Raw genomic sequence first — 10,505 nt, forward strand, 5'->3', positions numbered from 1 at the left:
GTATCTGCACATATTTTTCTTGTAAGGACACTGTGCAAATTGAACATAAATCATCATAAAAGGAAAACATATAATTTTAATGAGATAATGACCTTTAAATCTATTTTCAGGAAACTTTAGCTTCTATTTATTTTCATTAATCAGAGTTTGTTACAGAACTGATCCATTACTGCAACATCTTTAAAATTCTGACCATAACCAAGTACAAGATAATCATCAGACAAACTGAAGTCATATTTGACCAACACATGCAGCCAAAAACATTTAACTATATAAGGTACTATGGAAAGAGAACAGACTTCATCAATATGGATCTAATCTTAAGTGTCTTTAAACTAGAAGGAATTCAAATTCTTTTGGGCAGAGCAAAATCCTGAAAAAGCAAAATCCATGGAAATGTTTGTAACAGTCCACTATACAAAACAAACAAGAAGCTCACCTTGGAAAAAAGCAAATACAATTTCTCAGAATTCTATCCAGAAATAATGGTTCAGGCCACTTACCTTTGGTGACCCAGTTGGGCTGGCACACGGTGACCGTGCTACTCCCTTCTGAATCAGATCCAGACGGGGAGGTACAGGTGGAAGACTAAGATGTGGGATTTGCAGGGGGTCTGGAAGTGGTTTTCTTCTTTGTGCAAGAGGGGAAGATCCTGGGGAAGTCACTGGTGAATTCTGCCTCTCATTGCACTTCAGGATAGAAAAAATAAAATTGCCTTTTACCGGATGATCAAGTATACAACTTCCATTCCACAACTAAAATGCTTGATGCTTAGCAGATACTTACTAAGAGTCAATTATGATAGTCATTTTTCGTAATGGACATCTGGACAGTACAGCTCAACTTGTAGTTACTGAAGAAGAACTCTACAAGTCATTTTATCTCAAAATTAAGAGCTGTGTTAACTTGTGATGAAAATAAAAGAATACATGTTCCAGCAATTTGTATAAAATCTTAACAACAGTGGCCAAGCATGAGGAAAAAAACCCCATAACCCCATTCTACCATAGCACTACTACCCTTGATAACCTTTTTATTAATAGAGAGTACTCAATCTAAAGTTCTACAAATTACTTTTAAAAACTGGACATCCATGATATTGCCTGTTATTGCTTGCTGCCCAATTTCAAATCATACTTCCATATGAAAAAGAATGCATGTCTTCTGAAAATTCACCAATCAAAATCACCAGCAAGATATTAGGGAAAGAAGCAAAATTAGCAAAAAATGAAGCTGTTACAACAATAATTTTAGAATAATTTTATCATTTAAACAAATATTGAACTAATAACACAAACATTTATCATCCCCTTCCAGTGACAAATTATGATTTCTTTTTACCTGGACCTATCCTTTCAAATTCATCAGAACAAAGATTTCAACTCTTAATATAGGTCTCCACCCAATTTTGCAACTAGTCCCAACCCTTCATCTGGCTCAGTTTTAACAAACACAGCTCAGGTGTTTGCACAGATCAGTACAAGTTATTTCTATGAACTCACAGAATGAGTTTCAGTGCCCTGTAATAAACCTGAACATCTGTGCTGTTCTGTGCTTTCCCTGAGAGTAGACACAAGTAGCTGGAAGACATTCCCACGAAGGATCAGCCTTAGGCCACTTGTGCATTGAGGCATCCCACTGTTCTCATATCACAGCTTGCTTAAAGAGGCAAAAATGCACCCATCTTTAGGCTAAACCCCTTTGATAGACTCCCCCCTCTCTTCATAAGCTTTTTCTCATGAATGCTGAACATCCCATAGTGGTAACTGGAATAAGAGTAGAAAGTTCTTCAGCAAGGTAAACAAGTAAGCAACACTACCTTTCTTTATACACAATCATTGTATTAAAGAAACTGGAAACTTCATCTATTCAAAAGCAGATTTAGGAAAAGTATCTATAGCAGTGACTCTTTATCAATGCTCTGTACTACAGCTTAGTTTAATCTCCCATTCCATACAATGGATTGCTACTGTATTTCCTTCAAAAATAGGAGCCACCAAAGTATTGCTGTCAACAGTGAATGAAAATGCAGGTGAGGGGTGAGAAGATGTTGAAAGCTAGAAGGGTAATGTGCAACTCCATCATCAGGATGATTGTTTTGCTGCTATTTAGAGTCTTCCCCATTTTGTCTACATGTGCAAGCTCAATGTCACAACTAAACATTCAAATTCAAGAGACAGAGCAGTTTAAGATTTGCGGTCTTCATGGCTACCAGAAGTTTCTCATTTTCTCTTTTCATTGAAGAGGTGGTCATAATACTCATATTAAATGTCTTGAATAAAGTATTTAAATTCTGTTTCCTTTAATTGGTGAATGACCCTGTCCTTGACTGGGAGACCATAAAGATAAGCACATGAATTACTGAAGCATTTAGCTGCTCAACATTAAGGGAAGTTTAATAACTAAGTAAGATAACTATCTTGTGAGCATGCCTGAGCAACCGAAATTATCATTATTATAAACCGAATGTCAATTCATTTTCCTTATCAGAAGGCATCTGTCAATTAAACAGCACAATAAACATTATATCATTTAATAGCATTAGTTTTCAAAGTATAGTTGCAACTCCATAAAGCATTCCTGAAAGCGAAGAACCATGCAATACAATATACTCAAAGGATTGACTTCAGCAGACACAAAATGAATTTATTTCCCAAATTATCTGAAATAGATAAATAAGGCAGGTCACACCTCCAAGAAGATTCAATTATTTAAAATAAATGAAAGTGATGTAGTTAAGTCACAGCATTTTTCGGTGTTGCACAACATAATGCATTTCAGTCAGCAGGGAATTGTTCCAGAAGAGCAATCATATATGTGATAGGAGTAGGAAACAAAGAGTAAGAGAGATAGGAAATACTGAAAACCAATTATTGGACAGGAAACACTTGTTTGGAATTTAGAATATTCTAACTGTCACATCATCAAACTAATTAATGCAATTTCTTGAAAGAGCAATCCAAGAGTCTCAAATAGGAGATTGCATGGAGTTGTAAAAATCCCAGCTAAGTAAACAGCACTGTAGTGATATCATCTTAAGAATATCCATCCCTGCTTCTATCTGGCAAACTTCTCTTACATGGTTCTGCTCTAAAGAATCATTAGACAAAATGATGCCCTCTTCCCTCAGTGTGCTCACTGGTTACATCCATGTCAGACTTCTTTTCTCCTGCTGCAACAACAGTCTAGCTTTTGCAGAGACAAAAACCATAGAATATTCACATTTAAAACCCATTAATATAGAAGTTCAAGATTCTTAAACCCTGACATGCTTTTAAACCCAATGAAGCAAGCTGTTTAATTTATGTGATAAACTTCTATTTCCATCTATTCTTGGTATTTGGCTACCTATATCACATTCTGTGGATAGTAAACCACAACTAACAAAACCAGATGGAAAATTTTTGAAGCAGTAAGTGTGTGAGAAGACTTGAATTTGGGCTTACATCCATGCCTTGTTATGTCTTGTTTGAAAATAGGGATTTTTTGGTCCCCTGGACTACTATGCTATACCACAGCCAGAATGCTAACAGAACATACTGTGACTCCCAAAGATTTCAAAAAGGGAATTGATTACGACCAAGAAGTTAGAGTAATGTATCAGGCACAATAAAAAATAGAATTAAAAAAAAAAATTTAAAAAAAAAGGAGAAAGTTAAATAGCTGCAAGCAAATGTAGCTTTTCTCCCCCTACAAGGAAGCTTAATCCGTATCATCACTTGGTGCTGAAGTAAGAGCAAAAGCTTTGCTGGGACAAACTAATAATTCCTTGTTTGGATCCATCAATACTAGAAATAAAACAAATCCAAATATTCCACAGCAACAAATAGGTTTTCCTCAGCATTCAGTATCAGATTTCCATCATATTCCCATTATGAAAATCCCGTATTTTTCCGTCCACCCTCATCCAACGTGCCTAGCTGCATCATTTTATGTGTGTTGACAGCTAGGCCAAGAAGATGGCTGCATCTCATGTGGATACCAAGGCATTAATAGATGCACTAATATCTACTCTTTGTGGCAAACTCTCCTAAAATTTCTGTTTGTCACCTACTGGAGATTTCTGTGTGTTTTCTATACACTGGGAAAAAATGTGCAATGAGAGAGAACAGTGACAAAAAGCTAAAACAATCAAGTGATTAAGACACAAACTAACTCAAATGAACTGGCAGTGACAGAAGACAGACCTTCAGCGTACAAAGGGGCTCTGCTGCACCACACAGAGACCTGTGCAATAAAGATGTAATTAAGGAGAAGAACACAGACTCCTTTGTAACAACATGGTCTTCATCTGGTTGGTGTGACTGCTGCCAAAGGAAAAGCAGCTGCGACTTTGCAGTTGTACTGCAGAAGGGACCATTCTCGTGTTATTCCATCAGATGCATCTGTTACTGGGATATACTGGTATCAGTTTGCCCCAGCAGTTGTGAATTCAACTAAAAGTCTGTTTCCAACCCTGATTCCAATTTCTAGTCAAGGTTTTTTCTGATGGAAATATTAACAGCCAGGCTATTGAATCAAGAGCTTTTAGTTTTATGCCAAATAGGCACATATGAAAAGCATATTCAACATAAATCCTAACAATTGACTCACTGAGGAATACTATTTTGCCTGTTAATGTCCTTGGAGCAACCTCAAACTGCATGACACATCTAAGAAGGTCCAAGAAGACCTACACCAGAAGTAATTTCCTGAAGTTTATTTATAATCAGGTAAGAGTAACTCACGTATTTGTTATTTCTTGATAAGCTGTGACCTAGGCAGAGCTGTATAATCTAGGCTTAAAAACTTACATGAGGATATAAATTTACATCACTTAACACTGATGACTTTAAACATGCTTTTAAAAGACAGATTTATTCCCTTTATCATTGCTGACCCAAGAAAATGCATGTGAAGGAGGGAGAGGGAGTTAGGTCTGCAAGAGTCAGCAGCACACTGCCAAGGGAATCAGTAATTAGGGGAGGCACACTGCCTCCCAGCATTTAAACCCTTCAAATACTAGTAAGTAATCACTTAAGTAAGTAACTCCTGTTGAGTGACATGATCTTAATACATTCCCACCAACAAGGTGTAGCGTTATGTAGGAAGTGATACATATGTGTCAGTTCAGGTACTGCTGAAGGGAATATCTAGATACGTACTTCAAGTCTAATTTTACATATTTTTATATTTCATAAAATGAAATTACCATTTTTCCATTTCCATTACCAGAAAAAAGTCAACTTAATAATAAGGAAATGAGTGAAAACAGCCTTCTCCCATATTTTGAGAGCCATTTTGTTCTGATTTACCAAATTTGACCTAGCTCAACTGCTGGAAGAAGCCTAGTCATGGCAAACTGTCTTTCAGCCTTGACAATTTCCTATCATTATTTTAAAGTACAGGGTGAACCAATCAGGGTATTGTGCATTCAGATATCTAGGAAAATAATTTCAGACAAGGCAGTAACACCCCAGATGGGGTAACTGCATCTACTTTTAGACAAAAGTATTTATAGACAGTATTAATTCACTTTAATGTACTGAAAACCTCAGACTCCTATACTGGTAGAGCCGTCTATGCTTTCATGGGACATTATTTGCATAACAATTACCTTCAGCACTTAGGAATTCAAAATTATTTGCTCTTAGCAAGAACTCCTGCACTATCCATTTTCCTTATTTTCTTTCTTTTTAAAAGAAGTGTATCAAATTATGTCCTGTACCAAGGAAAAGTGACAGAAAACTCTTCATTCATTAGGAAAATTAAATATTAAACATTATAGAATAACTAACATACTCTACTAGAGACTGAAATGCTCTCTTTAAAAATAATAAAAAAAAAAAAAAGCTATTTTCAATATTTACCTGAGCCTGTAATCTCTTTTTTTTTTTTTTTAGTATGCATTTCATTATGTTTGCCTTGCTAGAATAAAAGCTGAGAAGAGGAACATTTTGGAAAATAACTGCATTAGCTAATCTGATACCACAGGACTGGAAATGTCTCGGTGAGGAAACAATTAACAGAGGGTTTTGGCACCACTCTTTCGTTCATTAAGAAATATCTTAAGACAATTTGGAAATAATAATAATAATAAAAAAAAGCTGATTGATGAGACAGATAAACAGCCTAACTGCAGTGGATTTCTCCAAAGCCTCTGTCAGAGCTGACCTGCTGCTACTGCTGACTCATACACAACACCTAGCAGGAATTATTCATTTTTCTTAGTCCGTATCCACTTACTAATTCCTTTAAAGAATGACAAAGGAGCTTCATGATTATTCTTTTCCTTTAAGCAATTTCAAGTCTTTCAGAGACTCAATTCAGACACTTCTGAGTGTTTCTGAGTACAGTTCACACATTAGAGTGATAAATTGCAGAACTGATGTTTTTCTGATATCAAATTGAGTATTTCCACAACACATTGTGAAGCCCTACAGTCACTTTCATCAGAACTTCATGTCCCTGAAATTCTCCTCTTCTAAAGGGTTTCACAGCCCAGCTCACTAATAGCCAGTTTTTTTCATAGACTGGTCAGCCAGGTGACTTGGCACAAATACAGCCCATTTGATTTTCAATGATTAATAGATTTATGTTGAGAAAGCTTACCACAGTCCACGCAATAAAGAATTGAAAAATTTGTTCACTGAGATTACAAAGTTACAACAGTACCAGCAGGTTGGCTGCAAGAGCTAAATTACTGTCTTTGACACCTAACTTCCATAATTTCAACAAATTTCTTTGCTACAGCACAGTCGTTATGCAGCACCCTGTTCAAATGAACAACATTAATGACAAAGAAAAGAAAATTTCACAGAATAAAGTTCTACATAATGTTATAGAGAAAAATATAATTTCTTTTAGCAGGCTCCAAAGATACACTGCTTAGCAGGAAAAACAAATCATGGTTAAAGAAATAGGCAAGTCTGATGAAGACATTGCTAACAAAAATAATATTTATAAAAATAAAAATAATAAACAATTCCGTATTACGTACAGGTGACATGGTTAAGACCATCATTGCACAACCAATGGTAATAAGTTTAACAAGTTTAAGAAAACAGCGCCTAAAAATCACCAAATGACCCAATAATTCAACAATTTCAAATAGATTTCAAGAGGCTGGAAGAGTGAAGATTTCTTTCACCTAGCAATGAAATCAATGAAACAAAAATAGCAAGGCACCAAAGCACTCAAGCACTTGGTGGATACCTAAAAGAAGACTTCTTATAGTAAACCTACTGTTCCTTCTTTTGATAAAGGCATAATGCATTTTTGCTTTATCATGGAAGTGATAGCGTTATAAAAGCCCATCAATTCAAGGCTATCTCACAGAGGTCATGCTGCAGACTGCAATTTAAGTCCAGCCAGGAAGGATAAACTGTTCCCAAGGGTAGAGCATGTTGTATTACGTACACAACACAAGAATGATTCATAAGCCTTAAGAGGTTAGGAAGGATATCAGCAGCATGTATATTAACTGACAGATACTCTCAGATATGAGGGTGAAAAATGCTTTTTTTTCCCCTAACAAATGCAATGATAAGGAAATGGCAAAGTAAGATGTTACAAAATTAATTCCAAGGCAACAATTCAATCTAGATGACCTTAGTATAAGGTAAAGTCTAGTAAGTGCTCTGTCAAAATCAGTGTTGCATGCCCTTTGACAATATCTATTCCAGAGCAAAATACAGTACTAAAAAACTATCACCATAAAATTAACTTTTGTCAATGACAGTGCTTATTTCTCAGTAATAAAATCTCCTGCAACAAAGATCTCCGAATTTAACACAGAGCACTTTCAGGACACAAAACATCCCAAAACATATCCCAAAACACAAAGTCACTACGGATAATCTTAAAAATGCTTTTCCCACTTAGAGAACCTAATACTAAAAATTACAGAAAAAAAATTATGGACAACTCACATGAAACATAACTACACATGAAACATAACTACACATGAAACATAGTTACTTGTGCGCAGTATGAATTAGGCATCAAGTCACTTTTATGAAGTAATAATATTGAAAACTGTTTAGAAACTCAATTTTAATCCTAAAACATTCTATGCATGTGTACACACATGTGCAGAAAACAAATGCATATAGGAATTTTTTTCTTCTTTACAAATAAAAGCTCAGGGAATTGTCCATACAGCATAATTTGAGTAAGAGTTTCAGCTGGTGCAAACTTATACTTCACCCTTTATAAACTAAGTTATCTCAGTTCACATCACCTCAGCTGAGAATATGGAATATTCTTTTCCTCCAATTCAACTTCAGTTTTAACGCATTTGTATTGACACATTTTGTTTTTTTCAATCCAACAGCTGTTCAGTGAGATGCTGTGAGCTAAAGCATGAAGTGCAACCTCTCACTGTTGAAAGTTACAGGAGCTTTGTTTACAAACGTCTGGGTTTAGCTGTTGTGAAGTGTTGGGAAAGTTACCTTTCGGACTGAAGCCAAACGATTCATCATTAGAGACTCTTCCCTATCATCATCGTCATCCAAGTCCAACATGGGCATACTAAAGCTGTCCATAATACTGCAGCACCTGGAGTTCTCATCCCTGGGATCAAAGGGATCCACAATGATTGGTTCTGTTCCTTTGATTTCACAGCGGCAGAAAGGGCAGCCTTGGCCATCTGATTCCTACAGCAAGACAAAAAAGTAGATAGATTTTAAAAAAAGAAACAAAACCAGCAATAATTTAAAAGTAGGACTTAAACCTTATGCACAGAAACATCCTCAATCAGTCTCTAAAAGCTTGTAAAGAAGGACTGGAATAAACAGGAAACAGATTAACAAATATTTAACTACAGTAAATCTTAAAATGACTGCACGTTTAAAGCTGTCTCTCTTTAACAGATTAAACTTCACTTAAAAACAACTAATCAAAATGTAGCTATTATCTCTTTAAAGCAGTAAAACAGTCTTAATATTACAGGTCAGGAGACAACACGATTCCTTTCAGGCTTACAATTTTGCTATTTCTTCAAGAGAAAGAAGGTGAGGTGTGTAGACAGAGATAATGCATTTTATTATATACCTTTTATATTAACCAGAAAATATTTCTTTTTCATTTGACATTAGAAAAGGGGAGCAAGTTTTATGGCATGCAGCTCTTGTAAAAACATATTCAGCCCATCACAGCTACAGCATTACCAGCATTCAGAACACCTAAGGCTACAAGCAGCTTTCTTCACATTTACATAAAAAATCAGGACTGAACTACATTTTCAATAAATTATATAAGACAATGAATTATTTTCATATAGTATCAGAAATGAGAACTACTTGAATTTTAATTTTTAAGTCATATGTGTTCACTGATTTTCAAGCATCCATATTCAATTCCTTTTACTTATTTCAGAAATGTATTTTTTCACATCAGAAATAAACAAAAAGCCTTTAGATTCAGACTACTAATGAACAAAAATCAGAGAAGTCTTTTCAAGCACTTATAGAAATATTTCTATCAAGAAGCACAACAGATACTAATTATTAAAAATAAAACCAAAAGCCCACCACCAAAACAAATAAAACCACAAACCCACACCCAGAACCATGAAGCTTTGAGAGTTTAGGATAATTCAAAGAGAAATCAGAAATCACGTTGTGTTATATTTACAGTCAGGTAGACAGACAGCTAAAAGGATATGAACACCAACATTAATTCTAAATATCCTACTGATACTGAAATATAACCAAGCAAGCATAGGTTTTTGATTTCTCAGATGCAAAAACAACTTTTACTTTTTTTCTAGCTTTATTTTTATCTTGACACTTGCCAGTCTTACTAAACTGACAGATGATTTTACAGTTTTTGGATAAGCTGTATCACAAGGCCAGATGAGCATAAATGATGGCTCCTGACATCACTCTCAGGATCAGTACTGGATTTTCATTTTCTATGGAAAGACACATCTACTCTACTTTCAGCACTGTAAGTACAACTAATTAGTCAACTTCACTAATGCAAAAAACATCTTTAGATTATATGGGCCTACTGAAGTAGCTGTGGTCAAGTGAACAGAAGTCCTCCCTCACTCTATACAACTCCTTACAGCTTCATTTTCATAAAAAAAAAACCCAAAACTTATCAGTGAGGCAACAGAGCTTTTAGTTTTCAAGGCTTTCATGTACCTGTGTTCTGCACTAGCAGTTTCCATACTTTCTTTAAAATGTCTTAGTAACTAAAAACATCAGCAGACTTGTATTCAATAGTATGAATATATATCTGTCTATATTAACACACACACTTGCCCATGCCCTCAAAAAGGTTATTCAGAGCCTTACAACACAGCCTATACATATGCTTTTAGAAAACATGTACTTTTCAGACAACAGATTTCTGTGGTATAAAATGACATTTTACTCCTGTTGCATAATACAAAAAGGAAATAAGTAAACCAAGTCTTATTTGAGAGACTGAGCCCCATAAAGGTGAACAACTCAATCATCCTTAGTATTCTACACAGATCTGATGTTGCTTACTCAAATTTTTTCTGCTTAGTGAAA

General features: G+C 35.2%; 1 protein-coding gene across 2 annotated transcripts in view; it reads right to left on the bottom strand.

Annotated features, from left to right (window-relative positions):
- The window catches only part of CBLB (Cbl proto-oncogene B), a 126,674-nt gene that overhangs the window by 26,043 nt on the left and 90,126 nt on the right, over positions 1 to 10,505 (bottom strand). For both annotated transcript variants that reach the window (XM_058854805.1, XM_058854795.1), the window contains exons 10-11: positions 8,433 to 8,636; positions 504 to 689 (exon numbers count right to left, since the gene is read on the bottom strand). In XM_058854805.1, the coding sequence (XP_058710788.1) occupies positions 504 to 689; positions 8,433 to 8,636 (390 nt within the window). The remainder of the gene's footprint in view (positions 1 to 503; positions 690 to 8,432; positions 8,637 to 10,505) is intronic.

Source organism: Poecile atricapillus, chromosome 1 (assembly GCF_030490865.1).
Source record: "Poecile atricapillus isolate bPoeAtr1 chromosome 1, bPoeAtr1.hap1, whole genome shotgun sequence".
Taxonomy (NCBI): Eukaryota; Metazoa; Chordata; class Aves; order Passeriformes; family Paridae; genus Poecile; species Poecile atricapillus.